Source organism: Hypomesus transpacificus, unplaced genomic scaffold (genome assembly GCF_021917145.1).
Source record: "Hypomesus transpacificus isolate Combined female unplaced genomic scaffold, fHypTra1 scaffold_160, whole genome shotgun sequence".
Lineage (NCBI taxonomy): Eukaryota > Metazoa > Chordata > Actinopteri > Osmeriformes > Osmeridae > Hypomesus > Hypomesus transpacificus.
Window position 1 is genome coordinate 83,961 of NW_025813725.1, and position 21,954 is coordinate 105,914.

Sequence of the window (21,954 nt, forward strand, 5' to 3'; positions counted from 1 at the left end):
AATACCATACTTTCATATCAATTACGCAAATACATCATAACTTTTCATATGCCTTTTTCAGGTCTTATTGTTTGGCAGCAACTGTATAGAGTTGAATGTGAGCTGAATTCAATAGGTAAAAAATTAGAAACATGTAAGTCACCACCATATTAAAAAGTTACAGACATTATAGATTACATTCACACATGTCAGACATTAATTGGAAGAAACTCATTAAACGACAATTCAGCACGATCAAAGTAGAAGGAGCCCGTGCTTTGTGACGAGTGTAGCGGCGCTGTCCACATAATGTGGTGCTGAAAGGCCGTTACTCAATACGAATCCATACGATTCCAAAAATTATTGGAAAGTCAAGAAACGCGGGGACAACCTGCAAGTTCGCCGTCCGCAGGTATCACATGCCTGGTTTCGATTCTAGACTTGACAATCTGCTGCATTTCTTCCCTCTTTCACCTCTGCCTTCCTGTCCAACTATCCTTACCCATTAAAGCAGAAAATGGCAAACAATTGATCTTAATAATACAATTAAATATACATATGCAAACAAGATAATTGTCAGGTTGAAGCACTAGAGCATACTATATGTAGACCAATATTAGTTGCCTTTAAGGGGCTATGGTTACTAATGTGCATTTCGACTGAACTCACCTCTAATGGAGAATCTGGTTCGTCTAAGATGCTCTTTTCACTCTGTATCCGCTGCATGGTTCCTGTCAAGTTGGGGTCCATTATCAGGACATTCTGACTACCCGGTCTGGCGAATTTACAGTCACTCTTTCTGGAGTCAGTCGTCCTGCACACCTCGTAATTGTAGACGTGCTGCAGAGTTCCCGTCCCCAAAGTGTCTGCGTAACGCGGTGGATAGTAAGGGATCACTGGGAGATTGGAATGATAGAGGATACGAGACTGTCTCCATCTGTATATTTTCACTGATATAATAACCACCAAACACGTGATGAAAAGAAATGAAACTACAGCCAAAGCTAAGACTAAGTAAAATGTCAGGTTCTCATTGTACTCCTTGTCGTGCGTAAAGTCAGTGAACTCTGAGAGCACTTCAGGGAAGCTGTCCGCCACCGCCACGTTAACATTGACTGTAGCTGAACGAGAGGGCTGCCCGTTGTCCTCCACTACAACAGTGAGCCTTTGTTTCACTGCATCTTTATCAGTCACTTGGCGAACAGTTCTTATTTCCCCATTCTGTAAGCCCACTTCAAACAGCGCCCTGTCTGTGGCTTTCTGCAGTTTATAGGAGAGCCAGGCATTCTGTCCAGAGTCCACATCAACAGCCACCACTTTAGTGACCAGATAGCCCACATCTGCTGAACGAGGCACCATTTCAGCCACCAGAGAGCCGCCAGTCTGGACTGGGTAGAGAACTTGAGGTGTGTTGTCGTTCTGGTCTCGGATGAGAATGTTCACTGTCACATTGCTACTTAGCTGAGGAGAGCCACCATCATGTGCCTTGACAACTAGTTCTACGCTTTTGATTTGTTCATAATCAAATGACCTAACAGCATGTAACACTCCAGTCTCAGAGTTGATGGATATACAAGTAGAGATTGGACTATTACCGAGCTGGACATCGTCTATAAGATAGGATATCCTTGCGTTCTGATTTGAGTCAGAATCATGCGCTTGTACTGTAAATATTGACATACCAGGGGAGTTATTTTCTTCTATATAGGCTGAATATGTGCTTTTATCGAATACTGGAGCATTGTCATTCACGTCAGAGATTCTTAGAAGCAATGTTCTGAGGCTGATCAGGGGAGGTGAACCTGAATCAGTTGCTGTTATGGTAATATTGTACTCTTCCGTCAATTCTCGGTCGAACGCTACATCTGAGATCAAATTATAGTAGGTGGATAATGAAGACGTGATTTTGAACGGAAGTTTACTATCAATGGAGCAGGAAATGTGTCCATTTCTCTCAGAGTCAGCATCTTTAACATTTATAACAGCAATCGTGGTACCTGGAGGAGAATCTTCCGACACAGGGCTGGAAAAGGACATTATGTTTATCACTGGTGCATTGTCATTTACGTCAACTACTTCAATGACAACTTTACTGGTGCCTGTTAAGCCGCCATTGTCCTTAGCTTCTACTCTCACTTCGTATTTCTTATCCTTCTCATAATCAATTTTGCCTGAAACAGATATAGTTCCTGTATTCTCGTCAATGCTGAATATTTCCTCAATGCTACCTTTCTGCTTAGAAAAACTGTACGTTATTTGACCGTTTGATCCACCGTCAGCGTCACTGGCGTTCACAGTTGTAATATATTTAGTCTTTGGGGAGTTTTCTTTTACAACTGCCCTGTATACTGACTGGTTGAATACGGGGGCATTATCATTTACATCCAGGACTGTAATCTTTATGTCTACTGTTCCAGATCTCTGCGGATTCCCTCCATCTACAGCGATCAGCTTTAGGGAGAGAAGAGGGTGCTCTTCTCGGTCTAATGGTTTCTGTAATATCATTTCAGCATACTTACTACCATCTGGGTTTGTATGTTGTTTTAGAATGAAGTTATCGTTGGGAGTTAAAACATAATTTTGCAGGGCGTTGAGTCCAACATCGGGATCCTCCGCGTGCTGTAGTGGAAATTGTGCTCCAATAGAGGCCGACTCGCTCACTTCAAAATGTATATCTTTGATGGGAAAAACTGGCGCATGGTCATTTACATCCAAAATTTCAACCGTAATACGATGCAATTCAATCGGGTTTTCTAGTATGATCTCAAAACTGAAGCTACATGGTGTGACGTCGCCACAGAGCTGTTCTCGGTCTATTTTCTCACTCACGACAAGAATCCCTTTGTCTGTCTTCAGCTCCGTGTATTGAATGTTCTCTCCGGTCACAATACGGGCCCGACCCGCACGAAGCCTTTTCAAATCTATTCCAAGGTCTTGAGCTACGTTACCGATGAGCGATTCTTTCCTCATCTCCTCCGGTATTGAATACCGGATATGCCCAGACACAATGTTACTGCAATATACGAGAAAAATAAAAACTAGTCCACCACATAAACGCCATTTCATGCAGTATGAAAGTGGAGAACCTTCCAAAGGCATAGCGACTTCAAAATCAATTAACAAATTAATCCTTACGTCGAAAACTGACAATGAAAAATAGCAAAAGGAGTAATGGCTTTGTTTCTGTTAGCTCGAATTCTGATTATTTTAAAGCAACATACAGTGTTAGCTACCAGTACAATATTACTACGACAAGCCCCACCACAAATAGTGTAGACCCTCCCAGTTTATCTTCTGGTAAAGCGCAATGAGAGAGGAGGGAACTATCCTGACCGACAATGCGAAAACAATTCTTACCCTGATCAACAGCGGCCCTTACAGCTCAAAATATGAACATGAGCTATGGCGAACAAATATTCCAGCAGGAATTGCAGCGTCCACGTAAATGAGAACCAACATTCGTATTGCTAGTATTAATTACAGTCTATCAGCCGTTGTCAATTCTCAACATTCTTAGCAAAAGTGAAAACATCTAGAAGTGAATCATACAGCATATGGGAGCTAAGTCCTACAATGTAGCTTCTGCCCACAGTCGACACTGAAGAGGAGCTTTCCAAATCATGTGGTGCTGACAATGCATCAAGTGCAGAGTAAGAAACACACAAACACTGAACAGCACATGCTTACAGTACCATAAACTGCAGAGCTGAACAAAATCAAACAGACATGTTCAGTTTAGTTTTTTCATCATTATCTAGCTTGTAAATTGAAACTTACCTCTAACAAAGAATCTGGTTCGTCTAAGATGCTCTTTTCACTCTGTATCCGCTGCATGGTTCCTGTCAAGCTGGAATCCATTATCAAGACGTTCTGACTACCCGGTCTGGCGAACTTACAGTCACTCTTTCTGGAGTCAGTCGTCCTGCACACCTCGTAATTGTACACGTGCTGCAGAGTTCCCGTCCCCAAAGTATCTGCGTAACGCGGTGGATAATAAGGAATCACTGGTAGATTGGAATGATAGAGGATACGAGACTGTCTCCATCTGTATATTTTCACTGATATAATAACCACCAAACACGTGATGAACAGAAATGAAACTACAGCCAAAGCCAAGACTAAGTAAAAAGTCAGGTTGTCATTGTACTCCTTGTCGTGCGTAAAGTCAGTGAACTCCGAGAGCACTTCAGGGAAGCTGTCCGCCACCGCCACGTTAACATTGACTGTAGCTGAACGAGAGGGCTGCCCGTTGTCCTCCACTACAACAGTGAGCCTTTGTTTCACTGCATCTTTATCAGTCACTTGGCGAACAGTTCTTATTTCCCCATTCTGTAAGCCCACTTCAAACAGCGCCCTGTCTGTGGCTTTCTGCAGTTTATAGGTGAGCCATGCATTCTGTCCAGAGTCCACATCAACAGCCACCACTTTAGTGACCAGATAGCCCACATCTGCTGAACGTGGCACCATTTCAGCCACCAGAGAGCCGCCAGTCTGGACTGGGTACAGAACCTGAGGAGCGTTGTCGTTCTGGTCTTGGATGAATATATTTACAGTCACATTGCTACTGAGTGGAGGAGAGCCACCATCTTGAGCTTTCACAACGACTTTAAGTTGTTTCATTTGTTCATAATCAAAAGATCGCACGACATGCAATGTTCCTTTTTCAGAGTTGATGGATAAAAGGCTCGAGACTGGAGTCCCACTTATTAGTGTTTCTTCTAGGAGGTAAGATATTCTCGCGTTTTGATTCGAGTCAGAGTCCCGGGCGCTGACTGTAAATATAGACATCCCAGGGGAGTTATTTTCAGTGACGTATGCAGAGTATATACTTTTATCGAATAATGGGGCATTGTCATTGACGTCAGATAATCTGAGGTGTAAGGTCTTGGAACTAGACAGCGGAGGAGACCCCAAATCTGTCGCCCAGACGGTTATGTTGTATTCTGGTGTCGTTTCTCGATCAAAAGCTATTTCAGATATCAAATTATAATATGAAGATAATGATGACGTGATTTGGAACGGGAGTTGTATATCTATTGAACAAGTGATCTGTCCGTTTCTCTCTGAGTCAGCATCTTTAACATTAATAACAGCAATTGTCGTACCTGAGGGAGCATCTTCAGGCACGGGGCTGGAGAAGGACATGACGTTTAACGATGGTGCATTATCGTTGACGTCAACAACATCAATTATAACTTTACTAGAATCTGTCAAACCACCCTGATCTTTAGCTTCTACTCTCACCTCATATTTTTTATCTTTTTCGTAGTCTATTTGTCCAGTGACGGATATGATTCCAGTTAGTTCATCGATGACAAATATGTCCGCAATACTGCCTTTCAGTTTTGAAAAAGTATATATTATCATTCCATTCGACCCACTGTCTGCGTCTGTAGCATTCACAGTTGTAATGTATGCGCCCTTAGCGGAATTTTCCATTACAGAAGCCCTGTACACAGTCTGGTTAAACACGGGAGCATTATCATTGGCATCTAATACAGTGATATCTATGTTTACTGTCCCAGATCTCTGCGGATCTCCACCGTCTACAGCGATCAGCTTTAAAGACAGATGTGGATGCTCCTCTCTGTCTAAAGATTTCTGAAGCACCATCTCGGCATATTTACTACCATCTGGATTTGCATGTTGTTTTAGAATAAAATTATCGTTTGGGGTTAAAACGTAGTTTTGTAAGGCGTTAAGACCCACGTCGGGATCCTCAGCACTCTCCAACAGGAATCTTGAACTGAGAACAGCAGATTCACTGATTTCAAATTGAATATCTCGGTTTGGAAAAACAGGTGCGTGGTCATTTATGTCAAAAATTTCAATGGTAATCCGATGCAATACTATAGGATGTTCTAATATAATTTCAAAGCTGAAGCTACACGGTATGATGTCACCACAAAGCTGCTCTCGGTCTATTCTTTCCTTCACGACTAGAATCCCTTTGTCTGTCTTCAGCTCCGTGTACTGAATGTTCTCTCCGGTCACGATACGGGCCCGTCCAGCACGAAGCCTTTTCAAATCTATTCCAAGATCTTGCACTACGTTACCGATAAGCGAGTCTTTCTTCATCTCCTCTGGAATTGAATACCGGATTTGCCCCTCAGCAATGTGACCGAAATACAAGATAATTATAACTTGCGACAGCAGTCCACAACAGTAACGCCCGCTTCCATATGTTGGATTATAAGAACCTTTAGATGCCATAGCAGAACAAGAAAAAAAATCGATACAAACAAAAAGCTTTGTAACGTAGTATAACCAAAGGAAAAGATCCGTCGATGTTTGTAATATTTGATGAGTTTTCCTCTATTAGATACCACAGCAATGCTTCTCCTTCGTGCTTCACCTCGAATGGAGGCTATCTACGTCTCCGTTATAGTGGAAAGCAGCATTAGGGGAGGAGACTTTAATGACAACATGGATTCAAATCCTTACGCTGATCAACAGCGGCCCTTACAGTCCAAAACATGAACAAAACAGAACGTCTAGGCTAGAACTCCAAGAAACATTTGTTGTTATTATTTTTATTTTTTTCCATTATTTTTATGAAGCAACTCCAGTAGGGAAGTTAAATACGTTCCTTAGTTTCAATAAATAGCCTATGCATTCACAGGTTAAACCTGAATAACATCAACGGCACAGTTGTATAGAAAATTGAAGTATACTACTTGCCCAATAAGAGATTTGAAACATACTCCAAAAGATTAAGTTGCAGGCTATGTGTTTTGAGGAATACTAATCAAATGATGAAGAAGCGCTGTCCATACGTGTGTGGTGCTCAAATGGAGCAGTAGTGTAACAAGACGTTTCTCTTTTGGTAAAGTATTGAAATACATGTTGTTCAAAACTCACCTCCAGTGGCGAATCTGGTTCGTCTAAGATGCTCTTTTCACTCTGTATCCGCTGCATGGTTCCTGTCAAACTGGAATCCATTATCAGGACGTTCTGACTACCGGGTCTGGCGAATTTACAGTCACTCTTTCTGGAGTCAGTCGTCCTGCACACCTCGTAATTGTACACGTGCTGGAGAGTTCCCGTCCCCAATGTGTCTGCGTAACGCGGTGGATAATACGGAATCACCGGGAGATTGGAATGATAGAGGATGCGAGACTGTCTCCATCTGTATATTTTAACGGATATTATAACCACCAAACAAGTGATGAACAGAAATGAAACTACAGCCAAAGCCAAGACCAAGTAAAATGTCAGGTTGTCATTGTAATCCTTGTCGTGCGTAAAGTCAGTGAACTCCGAGAGCACTTCAGGGAAGCTGTCCGCCACCGCCACGTTAACATTGACAGTAGCTGAACGAGAGGGCTGCCCGTTGTCCTCCACTACAACAGTGAGTCTTTGTTTCATTGCATCTTTATCAGTCACTTGGCGAACAGTTCTTATTTCCCCATTCTGTAAGCCCACTTCAAACAGCGCCCTGTCTGTGGCTTTCTGCAGTTTATAGGAGAGCCAGGCATTCTGTCCAGAGTCCACATCAACAGCCACCACTTTAGTGACCAGATAGCCCACATCTGCTGAACGAGGCACCATTTCAGCCACCAGAGAGCCTCCAGTCTGGACTGGGTACAGAACCTGTGGTGCGTTGTCGTTCTGGTCTTGAATGAAGATATTAACAGTGACGTTGCTACTAAGCGGAGGAGAGCCTCCATCTTGCGCCTTTACAACGACTTCCAGCTGTTTAATTTGTTCATAGTCAAAAGAGCGCACCGCGTGAACTACCCCACTCTCTGCGTTAACGGAAACATAGCCAGAGACTGGAGACCCTCTTACGTCCGAATCTTCTAGAATATAAGAAATACGGGCATTCTGATTCGCGTCAGGGTCATTAGCGCTGACAGTGAGGATAGACACGCCAGGAGAGTTATTCTCGACTATATAAGAGTTGTAAATGCCTCGTAAAAACACCGGGGCATTGTCGTTGACATCAGATACTTTCATGTGAAATGTTCTCTCACTGAAGAGTGGTGGTGAGCCTGCATCTGTGGCCACTACGGTAATGTTATATTCTGACACGGTCTCACGATTTAGTTTGGCGTCAGTCACTAGCGTATAGTAATTTCTCAAATTCGAATTGATCTTAAAAGGAAGGTTTTGGTCTATACCACAACTCACCTGTCCGTTGTCACCTGAATCCAGGTCTTTAACGTTAATTATACCAATAGTTGTACCTGGTGGAGAATCTTCAGATATTGGACTAGTGAACGACATGACACTTATAACAGGAGCATTGTCGTTTACGTCGATTACTTCGACTACAACTTTGCTGGAGTCTGTCAAACCACCTTGATCTTTAGCCTCAATTCTAATTTCAAATCTCTTATCTTTTTCAAAATCGATTTGACGTGAAACAGTCACAATTCCAGTAATCGCATCAATATTAAAAAAGTCTGCAACGTTGGCCTTGGCCTTAGAGAAATAATAAATTATCTCCCCATTAGAACCACTGTCTGCATCAGTCGCATTAACGGTGGTAATAAAGGTGCCCTTGGGGGCATTTTCCATCACGTTAGCCCTGTACACAGTCTGGTTAAACACGGGAGCATTATCATTGATATCTAAGACAGTGATATCTATATTTACTGTGCCAGACCTCTGCGGATCTCCACCGTCTACAGCGATGAGCTTTAAAGACAAACGAGGATGCTCCTCTCTGTCTAACGGTTTCTGTAGCACCATTTCAGCAAATTTACTACCGTCTGGATTGGCATGTTGTTTGAGAATAAAATTGTCATTTGGAGTCAAAATGTAATTTTGTAGACTATTAGCTCCCACGTCAGAGTCCTCCGCACTCTCTAAAACAAAACGAGCACCAAGCGTTGCTGACTCGCTGATTTCAAACTGTAAATGATGGTTTTGAAAAGTGGGTAAATTATCGTTTACGTCAATAATTTCTATTGTAATATGATGTAACTCCATGGGATTTTCTAATATAATTTCGAAGCTGAAGCTGCATGGTGTAACGGAGCCGCAAAGCTGCTCTCGGTCTATTCTCTCACTCACCACTAGAATCCCTTTGTCTGTCTTCAATTCAGTGTACTGAATGCTCTCTCCGGTAACGATACGGGCCCGACCCGCACGGAGTCTTTTCAAATCTATTCCAAGATCTTGAGCTACGTTACCGATTAATGAGCCTTTCTTCATCTCCTCTGGAATTGAATACCGGATTTGCCCCTCAGCAATGTGACTGAAATACAAGATAATGATAAGAACTTGCCACAGCAGTCCACAACAGTAACGCCCGCTTCCACATTTTAGATGATAAGAACCTTTAGATGCCATAGCAGAACAAACAAAAAAATCGAATCGAAAAAAAGCCTTGTAATGTAATATAATGAGAAAAGATCCGTCGATGTTTGAAATATTTGATGAATATAGTTTTCCTCTATTAGATACCACAGCAATGCTTCTCCTTCGTGCTCCACCTCGAATGGAGGCTATCTACCTCTCAGTTATAGTAAAAACCATCATTAGGGGAGGAGACTTTAATGCCAACATGGCCAAAAATCCTTACACTGATCAACAGCGGCCCTTACAGTCCAAAACATGAACACAACAGAACGTCAAGGCTACAACTCCAAGAATCTTTTTTGTTGTTATTTTTGTGTTTTTTATTTATTTATATTTTGTATATCTCCAGTAGGGTCCGGGAAGTTAAATACGATCCTTAGTTACAATAAATATGCCTTCACAGATTAAACCTAACAAACAACAACCGCAAAATACTATATATGAATTGGAAATATAGTACTTGCCAAATGAGAGATTAGAAACTTCCCTCAAATGATTATTGAGGTTATTTTGAGGCAAACTAATACATGCTGGAAAAAAGCGCTGTCCATACGTGTGTGGTGCTGAAATGGAGCAGTAGTGTAACAAGGTGAATACGTTTTTCTCCTGGTGAAGTATTCAAATACAATTAGTTCACAACTCACCTCAAGAGGAGAATCTGGTTCGTCTAAGATGTTCTTTTCACTCTGTATCCTCTGCATGGTCCCTGCCAAGCTGGAATCCATTATCAGGACGTTCTGACTACCGGGTCTGGCGAACTTAGAGTCACTCTTTCTTGAGTCAGTCGTCCTGCACACCTCGTAATTGTACACGTGCTGCAGAGTTCCCGTTCCCAAAGTTTCGGCGTAACGCGGTGGATAATAAGGAATCACCGGGAGATTGGAATGATAGAGGATACGAGACTGTTTCCATCTGTATATTTTCACTGATATAATCACCACCAAACACGTAATGAACAGAAATGAAACTACAGCCAAAGCCAAGATTAAGTAAAAAGTCAGGTTGTCATTGTACTCCTTGTCGTGCGTAAAGTCGGTGAAGTCCGAGAACACTTCAGGGAAGCTGTCTGCCACCGCCACGTTAACATTGACTGTAGCTGAACGAGAGGGCTGCCCGTTGTCCTCCACTACAACAGTGAGCCTTTGTTTCACAGCATCTTTATCAGTCACTTGGCGAACAGTTCTTATTTCCCCATTCTGTAAGCCCACTTCAAACAGCGCCCTGTCTGTGGCTTTCTGCAGTTTATAGGAGAGCCAGGCATTCTGTCCAGAGTCCACATCAACAGCCACCACTTTAGTGACCAGATAGCCCACGTCTGCTGAACGAGGCACCATTTCAGCCACCAGAGAACCGCCAGTCTGGACTGGGTACAGAACCTGAGGTGCGTTGTCATTCTGGTCTTGGATGAAGATATTGACAGTTACATTGCTACTGAGCGGAGGAGAGCCGCCGTCTTGCGCCTTGATCAGTAGAGCAATTTGTTTAATTTGTTCATAATCTAAAGATCGCACCGCGTGTAGTACTCCTGTTTCAGAGTTAATGGAAAATAAACTCGAGACCGGAGTCCCGTTTATCTGTGTTTCGTCGAGAAAGTAAGATATTCTCGCATTTTGATTCCAGTCCAAATCACGAGCACTGACTGTAAATACAGACATTCCAGGGGAGTTATTCTCCGTGACGAAGGCTGAGTATGTACTTTTATCGAATAATGGGGCATTGTCATTGACGTCAGATATTCGGAGGTGCAATGTTGTGGCACTAGAAAGGGACGGTGAACCTGAGTCTGTCGCAGTTATAGTGATGTTGTACTCTGACAAACGTTCACGGTCGAAAGTCATATCTGATATTAATGTGTAGTATCTACTTAAAGACGATATAATCTTGAATGGAAGATTATGATCTATATAACAGGTAATATGACCGTTTTTCTCTGAGTCATTATCTTTGACATTAATAACAGCAATAGTGGTACCTAGAGGTGCATCCTCAGACACAGGATTTGAAAAGGACATGACGTTAATCACAGGTGCGTTGTCATTAATGTCAACAATCTCTATGATTACTTTACTAGTGTCTGTTAAGCCACCCTGGTCCTTTGCCTCAACTCTGACTTCATATTTCTTATCTTTCTCATAATCTATATGTCCTGCAACCGATATAATTCCAGTGACTTCATCAATCACAAACATACCTGCTACACTCCCTTTCAATTTTGAGAAACAATAAGTTATGTGTCCATTTGCACCACTGTCTGCATCGCTTGCGTTCACGGTTGTAATATAGGTGCCTTTGGGGGCATTTTCAAATGCTGCACCTTTGTACTCAGACTGGTTGAATACAGGAGCATTATCATTAACATCTAGAACAGTGATATCTATATTTACTGTGCCAGACCTCTGCGGATCTCCACCGTCTACAGCGATCAGCTTTAAAGACAGACGAGGATGCTCCTCTCTGTCTAACGGTTTCTGAAGCACTATTTCAGCAAATTTACTTTCATCTGGATTAGCATGTTGCTTTAGAATGAAATTGTCATTTGAGTTTAAAACGTAGTTTTGTAGGCTGTTAAGGCCAACATCGGCATCTTCTGCGCTTTCCAAAGGAAATCTTGACCCGAGAATAGCAGATTCACTGATTTCAAATCGAATGTCTTTATTTGGAAAAACAGGCGCATGGTCATTGACATCTAATATTTCAACTGTAATACGGTGCAATTCTATCGGGCCTTCAATAAGGATTTCAAAGCTGAAGCTACACGGCGTGATATCGCCACAAAGTTGCTCTCGATCTATCCTCTCCCGCACGACTAGAATCCCTTTGTCTGTCTTCAGCTCCGTGTACTGGACGCTTTCTTCTGTCACAATTCGGGCCCGACCACTACGGAGCCTTTTCAAATCCAAACCTAAATCCTGTGCTACATTACCTATTAGAGACCCTTTCTTCATCTCCTCAGGTATTGAATAACGTATCTGACCAACAGCGGTGTGAAAACAAAGCAGGAGAAAAAATATATCTTTCAATCGAAATCCACACCACAAGCGCCATGTTAGAGGTCGGAAAGATCTAAATATTCCCATTTCAAAGCAATACAAATCCCAAAAAGAAGAGTCACAACGTTTCGTCCAAATCTGATTGAAATGTTGGCAGATATTCGATACAATCCTGGTTATTATCAACGTCCTTAGCATAAAATGCTCCACACGACTCTGAATAATATGTCTCCGTCTTGAACCAGCTCATACGAGCTCTCTCACTACATAACGCTTTGATTGGGGAGGGGATTCAACAGACCATCAACATGTACATAAATCCTAACACTGATCAACAGCGGCCCTTGCAGTCCAAAACATGAACATCAGGAGAATGTGCAATCGTATTTCTGCATCGAAAATTTAGCAAAAGACTGCAATACCAGTAACCAAATGCAACGGACACCATCTTATTGCGCATACGCTTCAATACATTGAATGCCACATGCCTGTTGCATCACATTTCTCACTCAAAACCAAATAATAAAAGCCATAGGAATAATGCAAAATAATAGTCATAATAATAAATAATCATAATAATAATGCAAGACACTTATACAATAATATATATAAGTATGGAGATTAGCAATCGTATTTTGTTAAATCTTCGAGGACAGCACACTCACCTCAAGTGGAGAATCTGGTTCGTCTAAGATGCTCTTTTCACTCTGTATCCGATGCATGGTTCCTGTCAAGTTGGGGTCCATTATCAGGACGTTCTGGCTACCGGGTCTGGCGAACGTACAGTCACTCTTTCTGGAGTCAGTCGTCCTGCACACCTCGTAATTGTACACATGCTGCAGAGTTCCCGTCCCCAAAGTGTCTGCGTAACGCGGTGGATAATACGGAATCACTGGGAGATTGGAATGATAAAGGATGCGAGACTGTCTCCATCTGAATATTTTCACTGATATAATAACCACCAAACACGTGATGAAAAGAAATGAAACTACAGCCAATGCCAAGACTAAATAAAATGTCAGGTTTTCATTGTACTCCGTGTCGTGCGTAAAGTCAGTGAACTCTGAGAGCACTTCAGGGAAGCTGTCCGCCACCGCCACGTTAACATTGACTGTAGCTGAACGAGAGGGCTGCCCGTTGTCCTCAACTACAACAGTGAGCCTTTGTTTCACTGCATCTTTATCAGTCACTTGGCGAACAGTTCTTATTTCCCCATTTTGTAAGCCCACTTCAAACAGCGCCCTGTCTGTGGCTTTCTGCAGTTTATAGGACAGCCAGGCATTCTGTCCAGAGTCCACATCAACAGCCACCACTTTAGTGACCAGATAGCCCACATCTGCTGAACGAGGCACCATTTCAGCCACCAGAGAGCCGCCAGTCTGGACTGGGTACAGAACCTGAGGTGCGTTGTCGTTCTGGTCTTGGATGAAGATAGTAAGAGTCGTGTTGCTACTAAGTGGAGGAGAGCCGCCGTCCTGCGCCCTTACAATTACTTTCAGTTCTTTAATTTGTTCATAGTCAAAAGAGCGCACAGCGTGCACTACTCCCGTTTCCGAGTTGATAGATAAAAGGCTAGATACTTGAGTTCCATCTATCTGTGTGTCTTTGACATGGTAGGAGATTCTAGCGTTTTGATTCCAATCTGAGTCCCGCGCGCTTACTGTAAATAGTATCATCCCAGGAGAGTTATTCTCCTGTACGTAGGCAACATATGTGACTTCGTCGAATAGCGGAGCATTGTCATTGACGTCAGATATTGTAAGGTGCAAGGTTCTACTACTAGAGAGAGAAGGTGATCCTGAATCAGTTGCCATTATTGTAATGTTGTATTCTGGTGTAGTTTCTCGATCAAAAGCTATGTTTGAGATCAAATTGTAATATGAAGATAAAGACGACGTTATTATAAACGGTAGTTTAGCATCTACAGAACATGAAATATGACCATTCCTCTCAGAATCAGCATCTTTCACATTAATAACAGCAACTGTAGTACCTGGAGGAGCGTCTTCTGACAGAGGAGTGGAAAAGGACATTATGTTTATCACTGGTGCGTTATCGTTTGCGTCAATAACTTCAATAACCAACTTTCCGAGGTCTGTCAAACCTCCCTGATCCTTCGCCTGTACTCTGATCTCATATTTTTTGTCCTTCTCAAAGTCAATCTGACCAGCAACATATATTACTCCGGTTATATTATCAATGGCAAATACATCCTCTAACTCATCTTTTAAATTTGAAAATCCGTAATTGACTAAACCATTTGAGCCATAATCAGCATCAGTCGCATTCACGGTTGTTATGTAGGTACTTTTCAGGGCGTTTTCAATCACAGCCGCTCTATATACTGACTGGTTAAATACAGGTGCATTATCGTTCACATCTAGGACAGTGATGTCTATATTTACTGTACCAGATTTCTGAGGATCTCCACCGTCTACAGCAATCAGCTTTAAAGACAGACGGGGGTGCTCCTCTCTGTCTAACGGTTTTTGTAAAATCATCTCAGCAAATTTGCTTCCATCGGGGTTTGCGTGTTGCTTTAAAACAAAATTGTCATTCGAGTTTAAAATGTAATTTTGCAAACCATTTACTCCGACATCAGGATCATTTCCACTATCAAGAATGAAACGTGATCCCGTTGTGGCGGATTCACTGATTTCTAATTTTATGTACTTTTTCTTAAATGTGGGTGCATGATCATTTACATCTAATATTTCAACAGTTACACGATGCAGTTCGATTGGATTTTCTAGAATGATTTCAAAACTGAAGCTACACGGTGTGACGTCGCCACAAAGCTGCTCTCGATCAATTCTCTCGTTCACAACCAGAATCCCTTTGTCTGTCTTCAGCTCCGTGTACTGAATGCTATCTCCGGTCACGATACGGGCCCGACCCGCACGGAGCCTTTTCAAATCTAAACCAAGATCTTGTGCTACGTTACCAATAAGGGAGCCTTTCTTCATTTCCTCAGGTATAGAATACCGAATTTGTCCGCCAACAAAATGGCTGAAAAACAGAAGAGAGAGTAAGCCTACTTGCCCTTGAAGTCTTGGGTAAAAACACCAGCTTTTAAAAGCCATGGTTATTGAAAAACAACTCCACAAAATATATTCCTTAAAGGTTCCCAAACACAAAAGGAATGATACAATTCAAGACTTTGTATATATAAAAAGTTGTTTGGTCATATATACTCCAGATTTATGTAGCAGAGTTACTCCGTTGAGCTCCACCTCATTTGAGGAATTCCAGTTCCGTCCATAGAACGCAGACATAGAGAAGATTCAACAGACCTGACAGCACTGCAGAGAAGTAATTCTACTGACCAACAGCGTCCCTTACTGTCCAAACCCGGAACACTAAAAACTGTGCCAGACAAGGGTTAAATTAATCTCTATTGGGTTGAACACAATCTGATTAACCATCATATCAAGGAGATCTACGAAGCACACTTTAACATCACTGCACTTTAAGATATAAAATGTACAATCAGCACTGAAAAGCTCAATGTTAAATTTAAATTGTAATGGGATAAAACCAGATTAAACACAATTTTACGTATTAAATAATAGCTGCTAAATAAATAATAAACAGTTCTTCATGAACAGCAGGCTGTGTTAAAGAGGCACTCCCGAGCAGAGTAGTGTATTTCTTGGAAGAAAAGCGTTGATTTCAATAGCGCTGTCCACATTTCTGGTGCTGAAATAATTCGGACGAGCAAAAAACACTGCATCAATCGTAACCATGATTTACAATAAAAACATTTTTTAAATGCAGTTTAAAAGATTCATGTTAAGTTTTATGTCTGATGGGGTTCAAAAGTAATTTAGTGAATAAATGCATTAAGCCAACTAAGCCTATTCAGAAAACTCACCTCTAACGGAGAATCTTGTTCGTCTAAAATGCTCTTTTCACTCTGTATCCGATGCATGGTTCCTGTCAAGTTGGGGTCCATTATCAGGACGTTCTGACTACCGGGTCTGGCGAACTTACAGTCACTCTTTCTGGAGTCAGTCGTCCTGCACACCTCGTAATTGTACACGTGCTGCAGAGTTCCAGTCCCCAAAGTATCTGCGTAACGCGGTGGATAGTAAGGGATCACTGGGAGATCGGAATGATAGAGGATACGAGACTGTCTCCATCTGTATATTTTCACTGATATAATAACCACCAAACACGTGATGAACAAAAATGAAACGACAGCCAAAGCCAAAACTAAGTAAAAAGTCAGGTTGTCATTGTACTCCTTGTCGTGCGTAAAGTCAGTGAACTCTGAGAGCACTTCAGGGAAGCTGTCCGCCACCGCCACGTTAACATTGACTGTAGCTGAACGAGAGGGCTGCCCGTTGTCCTCCACTATAACAGTCAGCCTTTGTTTCACTGCATCTTTATCAGTCACTTGGCGAACAGTTCTTATTTCTCCATTCTGTAAGCCCACTTCAAACAGTGCCCTGTCTGTGGCTTTCTGCAGTTTATAGGAGAGCCAGGCATTCTGTCCAGAGTCCACATCAACAGCCACCACTTTAGTGACCAGATAGCCCACGTCTGCTGAACGAGGCACCATTTCAGCCACCAGAGATCCGCCAGTCTGGACTGGGTACAGAACCTGAGGTGTGTTGTCGTTCTGATCTTGGATGAAAATATTTACAGTCACGTTGCTACTGAGTGGGGGAGAGCCTCCGTCCTGTGCCTTTAGAATTACTTTCAGTAGTTTAATTTGTTCATAATCAAATGAGCGCAGCGCGTGCAACACTCCTGTTGCCGAATTGATGGATAAAAGGCTGGAGATTAGAGTTCCACTTATCTGTTTTTCTTCTAGGAGGTAGGCTATTCTCGCGTTTTGATTCCAGTCAAAATCATGAGCACTGACTGTAAATATGGACATGCCTGGAGAGTTATTCTCTGTGACGTAGGCATAATAAACGCTTTTTTCGAATACTGGAGCATTGTCATTGATGTCAGATATTCTAAGGAGTAATGTTCTGGTGCTAAAAAGAGGAGGTGTTCCTGAATCAGTTGCTGATATTGTAATATTGTATTCCTCAGTCAATTCCCGATCAAATGGTACATCTGATATCAAATTATAATAGTTGGATAATGACGATGTTATTTTAAACGGGAGTTTAGAATCAACGGAGCAAATAATCCGCCCGTTTTTCTCAGAATCAGCATCTTTGACATTAATGATGGCAATGGTGGTACCCGGAGGAGCATCTTCTGACACGGGGCTGGAGAAGGACATGACGTTTATTACAGGTGCGTTATCATTTATGTCAACAATCTCAATGATTACTTTACTGGTGTCTGTAAAGCCACCCTGGTCCTTCGCCTCAACTCTAACTTCATATTTCTTATCTTTCTCATAATCTATATTTCCTGCAACCGATACAATTCCAGTTAATTCATCCAGTATAAACAGATCTGCAATAGCTCCTTTTAATTTAGAGAAGCTGTACGTTATGTGTCCATATGAACTACTGTCTGCATCAGTTGCGTTAATCGTTGCAATATAGGAGCCTTTCGGGGCGTTTTCTATCACAGCAGCTCTGTATACTGACTGGTTGAATACAGGAGCATTATCATTAGCATCTAGTACAGTGATATCTATGTTTACTGTACCAGATTTCTGGGGATTTCCTCCATCTACAGCGATCAGCTTTAAAGACAGACGGGGATGCTCCTCTCTGTCTAAAGCTTTTTGGAGGACCATTTCAGCAAATGTGCTGCCATCGGGGTTAGCATGTTGTTTGAGGATGAAATTATCGCTTGCAGTTAATATGTAGTTTTGTAAAGCGTTAAGACCCACGTCCGGATCCTCTGCACTCTCTAGGGGAAATCGAGCTCCTATTAAGGCAGTTTCACCAATTTCAAAATATACATCTTTGTTTGGAAAAGCAGGTGCGTGGTCATTTACATCTAAAATTTCAATAGTTACACGATGAAGCTCCATTGGATTTTCTAATATTATTTCGAAACTAAAGCTGCACGGTGTGACGTCGCCACAAAGCTGCTCTCGATCTATTCTCTCACCCACGACGAGAATCCCTTTGTCTGTCTTCAGCTCCGTGTACTGAATGTTTTCTCCCGTAACGATCCGGGCCCGACCCGCTCGGAGCCTTTTCAAATCTATCCCTAGATCTTGAGCTACGTTACCTATTACAGATCCTTTTTTCATCTCCTCCGGAACAGAATATCGAATTTGACCACAAACAATGTGACTGAAACCAAGAAAAGCCAGTAGTTGCCATTGTAATCTCAAACACAAATGTCCTTTTGGTTGAGGAAATTCCTTCAATGCCATGGTCAAAAAAATGGAATATCCGACAGTTACAGGCTACGTTCCACTATTTGATGAATCCAGTCGACCTTCCTTCGTGTAATTTTTGAAAATGTACTTCCCCGTCTTGCCCAGCTTCAACCTTTCCCACTTATCTGCAAAGCGCAGTGATAGAGGTGGAGACTAAAACGACTGACAGGCCTGCAGAGGCCATATTTTACTGATCAACAGCGTCCCTTACTGTCCGAAAATAGATCACTTGCCAGAAAGTACGATACTGAATTAGTCAGTTAATTTACACACGTGAAGTTTCGACTATATATCTATACGTGTGCACTACCATGTCAGTTCTACAAAAATAACGAAAAATGATTTCTAGAAATGCAAACATGTAATTCCAAATACTAATCTTCGTGACAAACACATTGTTAAATTTGTCCTTAGCCCTCTACAAAAACATATTCCGCAACTTCACTTCAAGCCAACATACACACACAAAAATATAGAAAAAACTGCTTTGTGTTGATGTCCTACTCAACATAAAAGTATAGCCATGTTTAACCTTGTTGATATTTTGAATATGCATCCGGTGTAAATCAACTATCTAATTTTGATGAGAATAGGAATTGTTGGAATGTGCAACATTGTCATTGAAAACATTGAAGCATGAACTTAATTGAAAGAACATTTCCAAAAATTAATGCATTTTAATAAGGTGACAATAAGGTGAAAGTTCAAATTCTAGGAAACTCACCTCCAGTGGAGAATCTGGTTCATCTAAGATGTTCCTTTCACTCTGTATCCGCTGCATGGTTCCTGTCAAGCTGGGGTCCATTATCAGGATGTTCTGACTACCCGGTCTGGCGAACTTACAGTCACTCTTTCTGGAGTCAGTCGTCCTGCACACCTCGTAATTGTACACGTGCTGCAGAGTTCCCGTCCCCAAAGTGTCAGCGTAACGCGGTGGATAATACGGAATCACCGGTAGATTGGAATGATAGAGGATACGACACTGTCTCCATCTGTATATTTTCACTGAGATAATCACCACCAAACACGTAATGAACATAAATGAAACTACTGCCAAAGCCAAGACTAAGTAAAAAGTCAAATTGTCATTGTAGTCCTTGTCGTGCGTAAAGTCAGTGAACTCCGAGAGCACTTCAGGGAAGCTGTCCGCCACCGCCACGTTAACATTGACAGTAGCTGAACGAGAGGGCTGCCCGTTGTCCTCCACTACAACAGTGAGCCTTTGTTTCACTGCATCTTTATCAGTCACTTGGCGAACAGTTCTTATTTCCCCATTCTGTAAGCCCACTTCAAACAGCGCCCTGTCTGTGACTTTCTGCAGTTTATAGGAGAGCCATGCATTCTGTCCAGAGTCCACATCAACAGCCACCACTTTAGTGACCAAATAGCCCACGTCTGCTGAACGTGGCACCATTTCAGCCACCAGAGAGCCGCCAGTCTGGACTGGGTACAGAACTTGTGGTGCGTTGTCGTTCTGATCTTGGATGAATATATTTACAGTCACGTTGCTACTGAGCGGAGGAGAGCCACTATCTTGCGCTTTGACCACGAGTTTAAGTTGTTTTATTTGTTCATAATCAAATGAGCGAACAGCGTGCAAGGCTCCAGTCTCAGAGTTAATTGATATATAAGTAGATATTGGGCTACCAATGAGTGGCGCCTCATCAATAAAATAGGATATTCTCGAGTTCTTATCAGAGTCAGAATCACTCGCTTTGACTGTAAATACGGACGCTCCTGGTGAATTGTTCTCTGTTATGTATGCTGAATATGTGCTTTTATCGAAATTAGGAGCATTGTCATTGACGTCAGATATTCTCAGGTGTAGCGTTCTGGTGTTAGAGAGGGGAGGTGAACCTGAATCAGTTGCTGTTATGGTGATGTTGAATCCAGCAGTTGATTCTAGATCAAAAGCTTCATCTGATATCAAATTATAGTAGTTGGTTAAGGACGACATAATTTTAAAAGGGAGTTTTGTGTCAATGGAACAAGTAATCTGACCGTTTCTCTCGGAGTCAACATCTTTAACATTGATAATTGCAATCGTGGTACCTGGCGGAGCGTCTTCAGACACAGGGCTGGAGAAGGACATGACGTTTATAACAGGCGGGTTGTCATTAACGTCTGCAACTTCAATTATAACTTTACTAGTGCCTGTTAAGCCTCCTTGATCCTTTGCTTCCACCCTGACCTCGTATTTCTTATCTTTCTCATAATCAATGTGGCCTGATACAACTATAGTTCCAGTATTCTCATCCATAATAAATATGTCGTCAATATTACCTTTTAATTTCGAAAAGCTGTATGTTATGTGTCCATTCGACCCAGTATCTGCATCGCTAGCATTTACGGCTGTGATATAGGTACCCTTAAGGGCGTTCTCCATCACACTGGCTTTATACACTGTCTGATTAAACACGGGGGCATTATCATTAGCATCTAGTACATTGATTTCTATGTTTACCGTGCCAGATCTCTGCGGACTTCCACCGTCTACAGCGATCAACTTTAAAGATAGACGGGGATGCTCCTCTCTGTCTAACAGTTTTTGAAGCACCATTTCAGCATATTTACTACCGTCTGGATTCGCTTGCTTTTTCAGTATGAAATTAGTGTTAGGGGTTAAAACATAATCCTGGAGACCATTAAGTCCTACATCGTCATCCTCTGCATTCTTCAGCGGAAATTGTGCTCCAACTGTAGCAGATTCACTGATTTCAAATTGTATGTCTTTATGTGGAAAAGCAGGTGCATGGTCGTTAACATCTAAAATCTCAACAGTTACACGATGGAGCTCCATAGGATGTTCTAATATTATTTCGAAGCTGAAACTACACGGAGTGACGTCGCCACAGAGCTGCTCTCGATCTATTCTCTCACTCACGACTAGAATCCCTTTGTCTGTCTTCAGCTCCGTGTACTGAATGCTCTCTCCGGTCACGATACGGGCCCGACCTGTTCGGAGCCTTTCCAAATCTATTCCTAGATCTTGTGCTACGTTACCAATTAGCGATCCTTTCTTCATCTCCTCCAGAATGGAATATCGAATTTGTCCACAAACAATGTGACTGAAACAGAGAAAAGCCAGCAGTTGCCATCGAAATCTCATACGCAAACGTCCTTTTGCTTGAGAAAATTCTTCTAATGCCATGGTCAAACAGTGGAAAATATCCGAGTTGTATTCCACTGTAAACACTACACGTTTTAAGGCTAATTCTATAAATAAATAAATGCGTTTTAGTTTGAACCTTTCCTTCGTGTACTTGTAGATAATTTACTCTCTGTCTCGCACAGCCTCTCCCTCTCCTCCGCAGAGTTTAGGCATAGAGGTGGAGACTAAAAATGACTGACACAGACAAGGTTTTCACG

The 21,954-nt window shown here is 42.1% G+C and overlaps 2 protein-coding genes across 9 annotated transcripts in view; both read right to left on the reverse strand.

Moving 5' to 3' along the window:
• The window catches only part of LOC124488974 (protocadherin gamma-A3-like), a 111,113-nt gene that overhangs the window by 82,586 nt on the left and 6,573 nt on the right, over window positions 1-21,954 (reverse strand). For 2 of the 8 annotated variants that reach the window (XM_047051564.1, XM_047051561.1), the window contains exon 1: window positions 12,944-15,528. The exons of 1 other annotated variant lie outside the window; for it this stretch is intronic. In XM_047051564.1, the coding sequence (XP_046907520.1) occupies window positions 12,944-15,361 (2,418 nt within the window). In that variant the 5' untranslated portion in view covers window positions 15,362-15,528. Of the gene's footprint in view, window positions 1-648; window positions 3,236-9,932; window positions 12,492-12,943; window positions 15,529-19,309; window positions 21,853-21,954 lie in introns of those variants that run through there. 5 more of the 8 variants (XM_047051554.1, XM_047051552.1, XM_047051560.1 and 2 more) reach the window with 4 other exon arrangements.
• Window positions 16,105-18,674, reverse strand: LOC124488991 (protocadherin gamma-A3-like). Its single transcript, XM_047051590.1, has one exon. It carries the CDS (start codon window positions 18,577-18,579, stop codon window positions 16,105-16,107), a length of 2,475 nt encoding a protein of 824 aa, XP_046907546.1. The 5' UTR covers window positions 18,580-18,674.

What these genes read in the sequence shown, in the direction of transcription:
- LOC124488991 (XM_047051590.1), bottom strand. Translation starts at nt 18,579, where the DNA reads ATGGCATTGAAGGAATTTCCTCAACCAAAAGGACATTTGTGTTTGAGA.